We start from the raw sequence: 15,872 nt of genomic DNA on the forward strand, positions 1-15,872 counted from the left end.
GCTTGATGGGTAAGACATAGTCCTTGCCATCAAAGACCTTAGTCTAGTCAGGAAAAATAAAGCAGATGCATCAATAATTATAATACAAATAATATTATTAGTTTAGTGTTTGAAACAAGGCAACATAAGATTTGAATGGGAGGTAGAGGTAATATCTAGTTAGGGTCTATTGGAGATGGCTTTTGTGTCTTGGAGGAAGCTAGAATTTAGGAATAATTTTGTGGCATAATGTAATTAGCTTTGCTAAAGCTTATGTACTTCAATAGTAAAGCATCTTATGCCTTCATTCAGAAATATAGTATTTATTACAATACTGTTATATTATATTGTGCCAGACTACAGCATAGAAGCAGTGTGTTAGAAGAGAAGGGAAGCTGCTAGGAGTTGACACATTGACAGTGAGTGGAGACTGATGACTAATTGTATTGGACTTTACATTGCACTTTACAAATGTATAGCACTTTACATGTTTACTACGGATCTACACAGATTATAATTATATTGTCAGCAATTAAAGGAAAAATTATGGTGTGATCATAGTTTTGCATAGCAAATGAATATTCTAAAGAAAATCACTAAATAGAATTTTAGTGATACTACTTTTTTACCCTACATTTCTTAAATGTAGACAAAATCAGTGTGATGAACAAGTTTGTGTATAGTAACTTATGGCTTTAGTCTAGATATACAATTTTATGTAAATGCGAATGGTTGCTTATAGTGAATGTTACTTGTGATTGTTTTCAAATATTTTTTTTTATCACTTGTCTATTTCTAGTTGGATTATTGTAAGGCGTTTTTCTTCCCAAATATTCCCTTCACCCAATCTCACCTGGGCTAGAACTTAAAATATTGGTCTCCTTAAGTCATCTCATTTTATACAGATGAAGAAACTGAGTTCTATAGAGATAGGAAAAAAAAGCCTTCCTCCAGATGGACAGAGCCAGTTGGTAGCACAGGAGCTAGGATTAGATGCCACAATTCCCAACTAGGTCAATACTTATTTCATTGGTATATATTATACCTTCTTTTTGCTGTCTTAGGTCAGTTAGCAGAAAATATCATAAGTAGGAAGTATAAAAAAAAATTGCTTTTATAATCACATGGCTCGTTAGTGACTAAACCCCTTTCTTTCAGTGATTAGAGCTTACAAATCCCTGACTACTAAAATCACAATTATTAAGCCCATCAATAAAAGATAATAGATCTAAAAGATCTGCATTTTAACCCTTTATAGACACATGATTATTTTGATGGTTACCAAAAAAAATGTGAAAACCAACTTTTTAATTCTCCATATGATGTATTCTTTGCTAGTTATGCCATGGAGCCCATAAAATGTTACTGTATATAGAATTAATGAAAAAAGAAGGAAAATTTAGAGCCTTAGATTTTAAAATAGCTTTAAAATTAAATACTGTTAATTATAGATAGAATTTAGGCAGCCTCAGCTTTATGTGTACCATATCTTTGGTACTTGGAGAACAGTAATGATTGTCTTTAAACATTTAAAGAGAAACTTGGACCTTTAAGATAGGATAGTATAAATTCTAGAGTATTTCTCTATTTATACTGTGAAAATAGATTCATTACTATTGCTAAAAACAATTTATAGTTTTTTTAAAAAGTGAAATTTTATTATACATTAAGCATCTTTTGTAATATGGGACTATTAATAAATTAGCAAGTACACATAGTTGGATTTAATTTGTAGGTTAATGTAAAAATTCCTTTTTATTACAGGTACTGATGATGTTGTAGGTCCTGAAGGCATGGAGAAATTTTGTGAAGACATCGGAGTAGAACCAGAAAATGTAAGTTGAGGCTTTTTCAAATATTTATGAAAACTTGGAACAGTGAACAATCTGATTGCTGTCACCTAACTTGTATGCAAACTTTTGGACTCTGCTATTGATAGACTTCTTGAAAATCTGGAAGGGCATAGAGTAGGCCATTTTGATGACTGCATTCAACATTTCCCTATTTTGGTCAAGAAGAGTTCCACTTTTGCTGACCAAAGGAGTCATCAGGGAGTTTGGTGCACTTCTGGACCATGATATTGTTGTCACCTTAATCTCTGAGCAAGCAAGGCAAACATCTTAATCTTCCCAAGGTTGTCCTCCCAACTTTTTTCTCTTGGACAGATCTCTATTTGGCAATAGATCCCAGACCTCACTCCCATTTAGTTGCTGGCATTTTCCTTGGCATAGTAAAATATCAATAACCATCTTCAAATATTTGAACAGGATAGCTTCAAGAACATCACTATACTACCCATACCTCCATGTGAATTTAATGCAAAAGTCTATATTTCTCTTTTCTTTAAACTTGAGAAGACTGTAAAGACTTAGGTGTCTCAGTAGGAGATAATTTTATATTCATTGCTGCTGTTTTAGAGGAAAATTTGGAATACTTTTTTCTTAATCTAAATTTTTACCTTTGGTTCATATGAAAATACTATTAAACAAAACAAAGCCCAAGAACTCAGTCATTTATTAGTTGCCTGTATTAAGATAAAATACAGTGCAAATACTGGTTAAAAAGTCAGACATTTTCTGCCCTCAAGAAGCTTAAAATGTAGTGTGGTAGAAAAGACATGTAGAGTGATACTTTAATACAAAATCAGATAGAAATGCATGAAGATATGGGAAATATTCATAGGCAGTCTGAAGGAGGGAAAGCTTTAAGGGAAACTGTACATAGAGTTAGGGTCAAAAAGATTTGGCTTTAAATTCTGGTTCTTTAGCTTAGTAGTTTTGTTACCTTGGGCCCCAAGGAGTCAGAGGATTCAGAGCTGGAAATTATATTAAAAATCATGTAGATTATCTAATTCCCTCATTTTATAAATTCAGAGATAAAATTACTTATTCAAGGTCAGAAGGCTAGGATTTAAAGGCAGGTCTTATGACACTATGATTTTCTTTTCTTTATATCATGGTGCTTCTCTGAATACTAGATTGCTTCTTTTTAGTATTAATTTCTCATCTGTAAAATGAAGGGAATGGAGTGTCTTAGAAAAAATGACAGCGAGATTTCCTCAAGCTTTATAAATTCTAGTACTTAGAAAATCAGGTATAGTTTTACACACACACACACACACACACACACACACACACACACATACGGATGTATATTTAGTTTAAGTGAAGGTAACTGTATTGTTGCTCCCATGTTGTGCTTGAAATCAGAAGGTTACTATGTCTTATTAAGCTCTTCAATTCCAGATTTTTATTTAATTATATTCCATTCTTTCAACAACATTTTATTGGTGACTTCTGGTTTTACAGTATAGCCATTATCCTTTTCCCTATCAAACCCTCCCTTATGGAAAAGAGAAAGAATTAAGCAAAAACATTTGGCCTTCTTTGGCAGCACTTTTAGTGTGCATTGTGTACAACGCTATGTATACAGTATATAGTATATTCTGTCATAGTTTCAGAATTGTTGAGTGCTGGAAGAGACCTCAGCACCTATTCAATCTAATCCATTCGTGAAGAACAACATATCTGAGAAGTAGTAGCTCACTTTGTCTACCAGTAGCTCACTTTGTCTACCAGTTCCTTTCCCAACTTTCCCATTTCACTTTTGGACAGCTCTTAATGTAATAATTAAGCCTAAATTGACATTTTTGTAACTTGTTTCCATTGTTATGGTTCTGCTCTTTGGGGCTAAATAAAACAAATCTAATACTCTTTCCATGTGGCAGCCCTTCAAATACTTGACATTTATTCATCATGCCCCTGAGTCTTATTTTTTCTAAGAAAATCATTCTCAGTTCTGTCAGCTGATTCTATAGGACCAGGAACTCAAGGCCAGTCACCATTTTGAACTGTCATTTCCCTAATTCTAAAATCTAAACTCCTCTTTTTGTAGCCCAAGATCACATTAGCCTTTTTGGATACCATACCACACTGCTGACTCATATTATACTTGCATTCCACCACCACCTCCAGATGTTTTTCAGAACAGCTTCCTTCATCTCACACTTTTGAAGTTTTTTTTTTTTAATATTAAGCGCAAGACCTGACATTTATCCCTTGTGAATTTCATTTTTTTTTTTAAGGATTCAGCCCAATATATTAGCTTGTCAAGGATCTTGGCTGCCTTTCAGCATATTGGCTATTCCTCTCAGCTTTGTGTCATCGGCAAATTTGATGAGCATACCGTTTATGCTTTTCTCTATCACTGACAAAAATATACAGATACAAACATAGATCTCTGGGGTACCACTCCCTAAAGAACTTTGCCATGTTGACGTTGAGGTGTTAACAACTACTTCTAGTTCAACCATCCAACCAGTCTAAATCTATGTAATTACATTATTGTCTCCCTAAGTTCTCTGTAAGAATAAGAAGAGATAACTTTGGATTTGCTAAAATCTAGGTAAACTATATCATAGCATTTCTCTCATCTGCTGGCTTAGAAATCCTATCAAAAGGGGAAATAAAAGTAGTTTGATATAAACTCATCTTGATTGAAGCTGTATTTGCTCTTTGTAGTCAGTGCTTTCATATCTAGACATTCATCAAACATTTCTTTAATGATCACTAGTCAAGCACATTGGTCCTTGATTTGCAGACTTTCTTCTCATTTCTCTTTCGAAAGCCAGAACAATATTTACCCTTCTACAGCCTTCTGGTGTCTTTTCAGCTTGCCATGATCTTTCAGATGTCATTGGCATCAACTCATTAATCATATCTACCAATTCTTTCAGTACATGAGGGTGTAATTCATGTGGGTCAGGTGGTCAAATCCATCTAGGGCAACGAAGTACTTTTCTTTCTTTTTCCTTATCTTAGGTATCAACTCTAGAGAACAAGGGTTATTTCCTATCTGCCACTCACATTACCCAATTTCCTGGGCTAGGACAAGTATTGCTAGGGATGTGGTCACTTCTGAGTCTTGAATCAAGCACTGCTACCTTGTGATACATTGAAAAACCTGAAAATATTTGCTTATAAAATTACTACCACTTCTGCAAAGGTTTGCAGAGGAATATCCCCTCTTTAGAGTTATTCTTCATTAGAATTTTGTAACATTTGCCTTTGGTTGTTTTGTGATTATTCTTTCTAATTATATTATTAGCTATTTGTGTGTATATGGGGGTTTTTCTAGCATTGTGTGTGTATGGAGTTTTTCCAGCAATATTTTATTTTTTTACCGAATTACATGTAGAAACAGTTTTTTTTTACATTCATTTTTCTCACATTTTGAGTTCCAAATTTTCTTTCTCCTTTTCCTCCCTCTTCCCTAAGATGCTAAGCAATTTGATATAGGTTCTACATGTACTGTTCTGCAATACATATTTACATATTTGTCATGTTATGGAAGATAACATCCCTTAAAAAAAGATATGTTTTTATCTGCATTCAGACTCTATCAGTTCTTTCTCTGGTGGTAGATAGAATTTTTTATCATGGGTCCTTTTAATTGTCTTGGATCATTGTATTGTTGATAATTAGCTAGGTCATTCACAGTTGATCCTCATAAAAATATTGCTGTTACTACGTACTATGTTCTCCTCACTTCACTCTGTGTCAGTTCATGTAAATCCAAGTTTTTCTGAAATCATCCTGGTCTCATTTCTTTTAGCACAGTAATATTCCATTTTAATCATATACCACAATTTGTTTAGCAGTTCCCCAACTGATAAACATTCCCTCAATTTATAATTCTTTGCCACCACAAAAAGAGCTGCTGTAAATATTTTTGTACAGATAAGACACCAGAGTCTCCTTTTAAAAAATCTCTTTGGGATACAGACCTAGTAATAGTATTGTTGGATCAAAAGGCACACATAGTTTTATAGCCCTTTGGGCTTAGATCCAAATTGCTCTCCAGAATGGTTGGATCAATTCAGTTCACAACTCTTATCAGTAATGCATTGGTGTCCGATTTTGCCACATCCCTTCCAAAATTTATCATTTCCCTTTTCCATCATATTAGCCAATCTATGAGGTGTGAGATGGTACCTCAGAGTTGTCTTAATTTGCATTTGTAATTTTGATATCAAGGGTTTGAGAGATGAAGTGAAGTGGAGAAGAGAGCTCATGGTGAATGATCTTGGTTTTCTTGGTAACACATGAGTTAAGATCCACCACTGAGTATAGGTATAAGAGATTAGAGGAGAGAAGAGATGGCTACTATGGGAAATGGGAGAGAAAATCAGCTAGAAGGAAGTAAGATTGTTTTGTTGTAATGGCTCAATTGAAATAAAATAGCCTACATTCATAGTAAACCCAGACAGCCAGACAGCATAGGGGGTGAGATTTCTCCCAGTTCTGTTCAGAAGCAGGGAAGGCACACTATTTAGGAGTAGGAGCAGAGAAAGTAGGTACTAGGGTTTGGGTTAGGGTTTGTCAAAGCATGAATAGTAATAAGACAAAGGAGTGAGGGATTTGAGAGTAGAATAGTATAGATAAATAGTATAGATAAAATAGCATAGATACTCTAGTAGAATAGTATAGATAGAATAGTATAGATAAAGTGGCTCACCCAGGAGGTCAAGATTTGAAAGACTGGCATGTTTATCAGCACCTGGGAAAAGATGTTGGAGGGTTTTGAGTCATTATAGAAATGAGTAGGTTTAAATTGCAAAGTTATATATATATATTTCAATTTGATCCTTTTACCAGCTCCCATGAGAAATATATTATGGGTATATTTTATCTATTTTACAGATGAGAACTGTGATGCTCTCTGGTTTAGTGATTTGTGCATGCTTATGTAGCTATAAAAATGGAAGGTAGGACTTGAACCTAAATCTTTGTGACTCCAAGTCCAACACCCAATCCCTTATACTATGAAGCTGTTGGTAGTAAATGAGACTGTTGGGGAGAGAGAGTAGAGAAAGAAGAGGACTAATGGCTGGGACATTTAAGTTATCTTCTCTTGGTAGGAGTAGGAAGATCAATTCTTGAAGGAAGTGGTCTAAAAAGCCAAGGAATTCAGAAAAGAGGAATGATGTAAAATCCAAGGGAGGAGAGAGTATCAAGAAAGAGGGGAAAATTCATTGAGAATGAGAACTCAGAAACGGGTATTTTAAGATATCATTAGCAATCGGGGGTGGGGTGGGGTTGTAGTTTTAGTAGAATACTGGGAATGGTATCCAAATTACAGAGGGTTATGGTTAGTGAAGTGAAGGCAACATATAATTTACTCTTTCTAATTTGGTAGGGCAGGTGAGGGGAGAGAGAGATACAGACTGATAACTTGGAGGGTCAGAGAGATCTAAGGAACTTTTTTTAAAAAAAAAAAAACCTTTACTGTGTTTTTAAACCAATACTGTGTATTGGTTCCAAAGCAGAAGAGTGGTAAGGGATAGGCAATGGGGGTTAAGTGACTTGCCCAGGGTCACACAGGTGAGAAGTGTCTGAGGCCAGATTTGAACCTAGGACCTCCCATATCTAAGCCTGACTCTCAATCCACTGAGCTACCCAGCTGCCCCCTCTAAGGAACTTTTTGAGGCCGGGGTGGAAGGGGAAGTATAAGGGGACATTGAGCATTTTATAACCAGAATTTGAAGATAATTATCTTATTGTGTAAAACTTGGTGAATTCAGATAATAATTAATTTTAACAAATAAGATAGGACTACAGAACAGGATACAGATAAATAAAACAACTGAAACAATGCCTGAATATGGTAACTTCTAGGGGCATTGAGGAATTATCAAGAACCTTATTCCAACTCAGAGGAACTAAAAAGGAGAAGATCCAGTAGGTGCACCTCTTAATCTCTTAATCAGTCTTTCAGTATTTTATTTTGAAAGGACCTCAACTGACAACTATTCTAATGCCTTTCTGAACAAGAATTCTATTCACACATACTCACTCCCACAGGTGGTCACTCATCCTTTATTAGAATGCTTCCACTGGGAGGGAACCTATTACCTTCTTAAGGAAGCTTGTTCACTTTTGGGTTAGCTTTTGTTATTACAGAGTTTTTCCTTTTAAATAAAGCCAAAATTTGCTGAATTCAACAGAGCAGTAAAGGGAACAAGTATGTCAAATAATGCCAGTAGGCCGTGACATTCTTCTTGAGGTCTTAAAATATGTTATATTTGGACTCCTTTCTTTTAATCTTTAAACACTTTTTTTGTTAACTTCCGCCTATTTTCTGCCTTTATGTGTTTTTTTAGTCATCAAGAAAGTTTTTAGAGCCACATTGCTTTCTGTGTTTTGTAAAATAATAGCCATTTTCTTCTTATTTCATGATATCTTCTCTGGCTTGTATATATGCCTTTTGTTTTAAAAGAAATTTCAGAGGATGTTAAAAATAAAGCTAAACTTAGCACATCTTGGTCAGGTTTGAGAAAATGTGAGTTTGCTTACATATATTTACAAATACAATCTTATTTCTGACTCAAAATGAATCAGTTAAAAAATAGTTTATCTATTTAGTTCTCTTTCTATATCTAACTTCTATCTCATCTCCCTGCCAATAGAATTTTTCCTCTTCCACCATCATTTTGGTCTGATTCAACATTGTCTTATCTTCCTTTCAGGGATCTCACAATCCTGAGTTGGGCCATTCACTTAACCACCACAGCTGCACAGGCCATATATTTCCATACCCCTTTTTTTCTGCACACTTATGCTCTGAGAATCATTACCTAGTGCTATTTTAGATATTATCCAGTTACCTACATTTCTCTCTACTGCCTAACTTCATACTTAACTCCCTACCACTTCAGAGTTACTATTTGTTATAGGACAATTAAGCTTTTTTTTTTTTGGTTTGTTTTCTTGAAATTTAAAAATTATTTTTAACATAGTCTTCAAGGAAAAATGTGCTGTGAGTTCTAGACAGCCAATTTACAAATGAACTTTGGAATATAACTTGCTCAAAAATTGAGAATTATCTGTATTCTTTTATAGGTGCCCAAGACACAACTTTTAAATGCTTATGTTTAATGTGGTTGATAATGCTTCTGTGGTTGGTAAGAACAGGTTTGTTCTGAAATAACTATAGTTGGACTATAACTTATGTTTTTAAAGAATTTTAACATTGTATTTTCTATTTTCAACAAACAAAAAGATTTCCATTTATTCAGGTTAAACCACAATTCTCCATTTTATACAATTTTTAAAAAATGTATATTGTTAAATTCCATACATTACTTTCAAAACTCTACTCTTGTCTGTCTTTCTGAATTTTCTTCTTTTCTGTGCTCAGAAAAAATTTTTTTAGTAGTTCCTTTTTTAAGCATCATTATTGCTAATTCCTACCATTACTTCCCATTAAGAAATTGAAAGAAAAAAACAAATGTATAATTGAGTAGACATAGTCAATTAAAATGAATCCACACAGTGACCATGTCCAAAAATATATATAGCTTCCTCTGCACCTTTAAACCATCACCTCTTTGGAGGTGGATAACATGTCTCATTACAGTCCTCTGAAGTCATAGTTAATTGTGAATTGATCATTGTTCTTAAATCAGAATTATTTTTCTGTAAAGTTTTGTTGTCCTTATAGAAATTGTTCTGGTTCTCTTACCCTTCACACCAAAGCAGTTCATACAAGATTTTTTGCAATCCTCTCTTGTAATGATATATAATAATATATCAAAATTTATTATTATACCAAATAGATTAATTAATCCAATTAATTTCTAGATTAATATGCCAAAAATTATTCAGCTAGTTTCCAAATGAAGGATACTCTCTTAGATTCCAAGTTTTTTTTTCCTTTAATCTCCTTTTTAGAATCATGATGTTTATTCTGCATATAACCATTTCCTCCTTGATACTATCCTCCTCCTTAGTTTACTTTGTTGAGTTGGATATATTTGTATGTGTGTGTTTTCAATACTCCTTTATCTAGTTGAGATAAGAATGAAACTCATATGATATCTACTTATTTTGCCCCTTCCTTCATGTCTAGATATTATTCTTTTCCTTCCTTGGGAAATTAGCATATTTCTTTTATGTTCCCTTTGCTTTCCTTAAAACAGAAGCAATATAATGCCAAGACCTTGGGTTTATTTATGTAAACCCTTCATTTATTCGTTGAAGACATTAACATTCTGAAAAAAACACTTTTTTCTGTTAAATTATTAACATTACAACATCATATAGGGCCTTCCAGTTATTCAAATTTTACCTTTCTAAGTTATCTTTGATTTGTGTTGGCATGTCAAAGTTCGTATAGAGTCTGTACAGAGTACAGGTCTTTTCAGCAGAAATGCTTGAAAGCCCTCTATCATTAAAAGTCCATTTTGTTTCCTTGTAAGTTTATGCTCAACTTTGTAGGCCAAATTATTCTTCGTTGTAAGTTCATTGCATTTTGCCTTTTGATTTGCTTTATTCCAAAATATATTCTCCTTTATAGGAGATCTTTCCAGATTTTGTGTGATCTGTGTTCCTTAGTATTTGAATACTTCTTTCTTTTCTTTTTTTAAAAAATCCTTTCCTTCTGTCTTAGAATCAATACTGGGTATTGGTTCCAAAGCAGAAGAGTGGTAAGGGATAGGCAGTGGAGGTTAAGTGACTTGCCCAAGGTCACACAGCTAGGAAGTATATACGTCCAGATTTGAACCCAGCACCTCCCATCATTAGTTCTGACTCTTCAATCCACTGAGCCACCCAGCTGTTCCTGTGAACATTTCTTTCTTGATGCCTGCTATATTTTTTTGTTTGACATGGGGACTCTGAATTTGAGCTGTGATAATGGCCAGGCTTTTCTACTGGTTTTTCTTTTAGAATGTTCTTCTTTCCGTCTTCACTGGGAAGTTTTATGGTGTCTTGAAAAAATATTCTTCATGTTTTAAAAAAATCATGATTTTCAGGGAGATCTGTGGTGCTTAATTTATCTCTCCTTGGTCTGTTTTTTAGGTCAGTTATTTTTTATATTAAATAACTTCTATTTTTCAATCATCTGATTTAGTTCTAATATTTCTTGCTGTCTCATGGTGCCATTGATTTCTGTTTATTCTGTTTTAGTTTTCAGGAAATTAGTTACTTGGGTAATGTTTACCTCTTTTCTCTTCTAAGTTATTCTCTTATTTCTTTTCTCAGCAAATCTTATTTCTTAAATCTCTTGCTTTATTTATTCTATATATTTTTGTAGGTCTTGTAGAATGTTCCCTTCCCTTCCCTTTTTTCCTTTTTTTCACCATTAGTTTTCTTACTTCTTCTGGAAAGAGCTTTTTAGGCTACACATGTCTCTGGATCTTTACTAGGAAGCTGTGTGCTTCTTTGCCTAGATATCTTGGCTTTACTAGTGGCCTCCTTTTATATGCCTTGGGACTATAGACTTGAGTTTGTGTGTAGTACAGAAGTAGATAGAGCTACTATAGTTTCTCATTAGATTTCTTATTGTTATTTAGACTTGATAGTTATTTAGAAGTTATTTAGTCAATTTTAGGGCTTTTTTTTTTTTGAGTATATGTGTAGAGCTGGGCAAGTCCTGCTTCCATTCAGGTAGCCATCTTAGCCAGAAGTCTGTGGTTTATTTGTTAAAAGCTGTTCAGATCATTTTTCAGTGGTCCAGTAAATGGAATTATTTGGCAAAGTATTTTAGAAACTAAATTTCCAAGTAGTCATTCCTTTCAATCTTGTGTTTTGTTGTTTTTTGTTGTTTTTTTTAAACAGGTCGTCATGCTTGTACTAGCATGGAAATTGGATGCCCAGAATATGGGCTATTTTACATTACAAGAGTGGTTAAAAGGAATGACATCTCTGCAGTAAGTCTTTATTATAATTTTAAGGAACAATTAATAGCTATTTAAATTCAGTATACATATGCATATACACTTGTATATAATATAAATCATATTTCTGTTTTGGAGAGTTTACTAAGTGTTAAATTTAAAGTAATATTTCAGATGTTGTTGTGTAATGAATGATTAAGGTACAAAACCACTGAGTTATAAGGGATCTCAGTGATGACCCTTTTAGTACAAATGATATCTGAACATGAATCCCTTCTATAACAAGTGACCATATGGTATGCATATGAAAATCCACAGCAGTAGAGGGAACCTGCAACCTCTGAAGGCAGCCAATTGTAATTTTGGAAGTTTTTCCTTACACAGACCCAAATCTGCCTCTGCAACTTTCATATCTTTCTCCTAATATTGTTCATTGAGACTAAGCAGAACAAATCTTATCCTTTGTTTGTTTATTAGTCATTCTTGAAGACATGAAAAAAGTTAAGATTGTTTCTCCCTCTAGATCTGATGATTCCTTTTATTGTCAGTCTTTAGTCCCTTTACTAGACTATTTGGCTTTCTGAAATGTATTCCAGTTTGTTTTATATCCTTCCAAAAATATGGTCCCGAGAGTTAAACCTAATTGTCTATAGGTGGTATGACTGATTTTCCCTTCCCTGGGAGGTTCTAGAAACTAACTTTTTTCATTTAGCTTATGTGAGTATATTAGCTTTTTTGACTGCCCTATCAAACTTTATATTTATACTGAGCTTATAATTCACTAAAAATTACTTTTGAATAATATTTGGTATTGCTGATTCAGTAGTATGCTAATTATTCCATTCCTAAATATTTAGAATGATTTCTGTTTCTCTTTAATAGTAAGTTTTTGGCACATGTACATAATACATCTGTGCATATATACATATACACATTCTTTCTACTTTAAAATGGGATTAATAATGTTTTGTTTTTTACTATACTTAGATAATTTTGAAATTTGTCAAGCATTTAACATCCTCCCACTGTTAGTAATTCAGTTCATTAAGCATATTCTGTGTAAGTGAAACTGGGCTAGGCATTGGCCATAGGCAAAAATGGAAACAACATGCTCTCAAGGAGAATTCACAACAATTAAAGAATAAACAAAGGAGGTAATCAGAAATCTTTTTGTGCCACAAAACTTAGAAAAAATACTTATTAAAATAAAATAACAAAAGAAGAAATAATTGTTAAAGTAACCCCATATCAGAAAAAGAAATTGAACAAAATATAAATGACCTCCCAAGGAAGAAGCAAGCAAACTCCAGGAGCAGGATGGATTTATAAGTTTAAAACATTCATTCGACATTTAATTCTCATTGCAATAAAAGGAAAATAAGTCATCATTCCAGGCTCTTTCTATGATACAAATACGATCTTATACCTAAACCAGAAACAGACAAAGCAGAGAAATGAATTAATAGAACAATACCTCTAATGAACATTGATACAAATATTTTAAATAAAATATTAGCAAGTAGACTACAACAAAATAAAGATTTTTTATTTGATTTGTAAAATATTGTGCCTTATTGTTCTGAAAACAACTGTTTCATTTATTGTTCGAAACAGGTTATCTATTAGCGTTGTCTTTTCTGTTTTAATTTCCCTTTGCTTATAGTAGATGTTACCACAAAATTTTTTGTCTGGTAAATCATAAACCTGGATTTTATATGTAGCTCCTTTCGTTTTCTGTTTTCTTTAGATGTGATTCAACAGAGAAATTAAGAAATTCTTTGGATTACTTGAGATCATTATTAAATGAGCCTGCAAATTTCAAACTTATTTACCGATATGCATTTGACTTTGCACGGGTAAGTATTTTGATATCCAAGCCATATGTTTTTGCTTTTTATTTTTATTGTTTCCTAGGGTTCGTTTTTATATGCCACAGCAAAGAAACTAAGTTTAAATTGCTTCTTGGATGTTCCTTCATATTTCTCTAAATATATACATTCTTTTAGAACTAACCCTTTTAATAGCAAAATATCTATAATGTAAACCTAGCAATTCATTTGGGTTGACTAAAATAAACTTAAAAATGGAAATATAATTATTATCTAATTGTGCTCATTGAGATTGCTAGAGGCTTCACTCGATTTAGCTTCACTAGATTTGTTTGTGTCTCCTTCAGTACTGGCTAGTAACTAATGAAAAGTCTTTTGTGTGATGTAAAACAACAGAAAAATTACACATTTAGTTAATCATCCAGTTTAATCTTTTCTAGTGTAGTTTAGACTTTTATTTTTTATTTTTTTTATTTCATTTAATTAATTAACTTAGAATATTTTTCCATGGTTACATGATTCATGTACTTTCTCTCCCCTCCTGACACCCACCCCCCTCCTGTAGCCAATGTGCAATTCCACTGGGTTTTACACATGTAGTTTTGACTTTTTATATTAAGACTAGATCATATTTTGTGGAAATGATTGGAATATCAAATTAATTTGAATCTCAGTTGGTATTACCCAAAGATGGCAACTTACATGTAATTTATTTTCCGAGGGCCAGTCTAGCTAAAATATGCAGAAACTTAATACTGTAATATTGGCTACCATGTGATGTGTGTGTGTGTGTGTGTGTGTGTGTGTGTGTGTGTGTGTCTGTCTGGTGGGGGGGGGTTTGGGGGAGTTATAGGAGAACAAGTAGGAGAACTTGAAACTTTATTAAGGCATAAATGGAGTTGAATTTTTTTTTCAGTTCTATTTTTAATTTAATTTAATTTAATTTTTTATCTAGAATATTTTTCCACAGTTACTTGATTCATGATCCCCACTCCCCTTCCCTCCTCCCTCCCAGTGCTGACAAGCAATTCCACTGGGTTATACATGTATCATTGTTCAAAACTTATTTTCATGTTATTCATATTTGCAGCAGAGTGATCTTTTAACATCAAAACCCTAGTCATATCCCCATTGAACTATGTGATCGATCATATGTTTTTCTTCTGCATTTCTGCTCCCACAGTTCTTTCTCTGGATGTGGATAGCGTTCTTTCTCATAAGTTCCTCTGGATTGTCCTGGATCATTGCATTGCTGTTAGTAGAGAAATCTATTACATGTGATTGTGCCAAAATATATCAGTCTCTGTGTACAATGTTCTCTCCTGGTTTTGCTCCTTTCACTCTGCATCAATCTTGGAGATTGATCCAGTTCACATACAAATACTCCAGTTCATCATTCCTTTCAGCACAATAGTATTCCATCACTAGCATATACCAAAATTTGTTCAGCCATTCCCCAATTGAAGGGCATCCCCTCATTTTCCAGTTTTTTGCCAACACAAAGGGCACGGCTATGAATATTTTTGTACAAGTCTTTTTCTTTATTATCTCTCTGGGGTACAAACCCAGTAATGGTATGGCTGGATCAAAGGGCATGGATTCTTTTAAAGCCCTTTGGGCATAGTTCCAAATTGCCCTCAGAATGGTTGGACCAATTCACAACTCCACCAGCAATTTATTAGTGTCCCAATTTTGCCACATCCCTCCAATATTTATTACTTTAATGGAGTTGAATTTTGCATTAGAGCAAGTTCTTACTTAAAGAATCATGAATCTTTGAAGTATTGAAATATTTCTTTAAAATAAAAAATCCTGTTTATCCTATATTTATTGTCAGACTTAGCCACATGAGAAAGTTCCTCCTGGTTGGATGTCAGTTTTCTACTCAATTGGTGTAAGATAGTCAATTCTGGAACTACAAATGAGATTAAGTATATATTAAATGTTTATGGATATTAAAAATATTAATGAAATATTTGAAGACAGTCACTTAATCCATATGACCAGGATCTTTCTGAAGTGATAGACGTGCTCCTCCACACTGATCTTTTTTATGTTTATTTTTTGTTGCAAATATGTGTAAACAAAAATGTAACATTTCATTTAAAAAAAAATTTTAGTTCCAAATTCTCCCCTTCCCTCCCCCTCCTTGAGAAGGCAAGTAATTTGTTTTAGATTATACATGTGCTGTCATGTAAAATATACCCATACAGCAAATTTAAAGCTAAAAACATGGAGCAAATAATATTAGTTACCCTTTTTTCTCTCGCTAACTTATTAATCCTTTTTTTTGCAGTATTTTAGATCTTCACCATTTGCAGGTTATTTTGTTATATCTATTATAATAAAATATTTGAAGTTTGTGGTATGTGATTCCCATGAAGTTT

At 33.4% G+C, this 15,872-nt stretch overlaps 1 protein-coding gene across 13 annotated transcripts in view; it reads left to right on the forward strand.

Annotated features, from left to right (window-relative positions):
• DCUN1D4 (defective in cullin neddylation 1 domain containing 4) overlaps nucleotides 1-15,872 on the forward strand; it is an 82,265-nt gene that overhangs the window by 51,489 nt on the left and 14,904 nt on the right. For all 13 annotated transcript variants that reach the window (XM_056802604.1, XM_007496468.3, XM_007496469.3 and 10 more), the window contains 3 exons: nucleotides 1,744-1,814; nucleotides 11,598-11,689; nucleotides 13,404-13,512. In XM_056802604.1, the coding sequence (XP_056658582.1) occupies nucleotides 1,744-1,814; nucleotides 11,598-11,689; nucleotides 13,404-13,512 (272 nt within the window). The remainder of the gene's footprint in view (nucleotides 1-1,743; nucleotides 1,815-11,597; nucleotides 11,690-13,403; nucleotides 13,513-15,872) is intronic.

Source organism: Monodelphis domestica, chromosome 6 (assembly GCF_027887165.1).
Source record: "Monodelphis domestica isolate mMonDom1 chromosome 6, mMonDom1.pri, whole genome shotgun sequence".
Classification (NCBI taxonomy): domain Eukaryota; kingdom Metazoa; phylum Chordata; class Mammalia; order Didelphimorphia; family Didelphidae; genus Monodelphis; species Monodelphis domestica.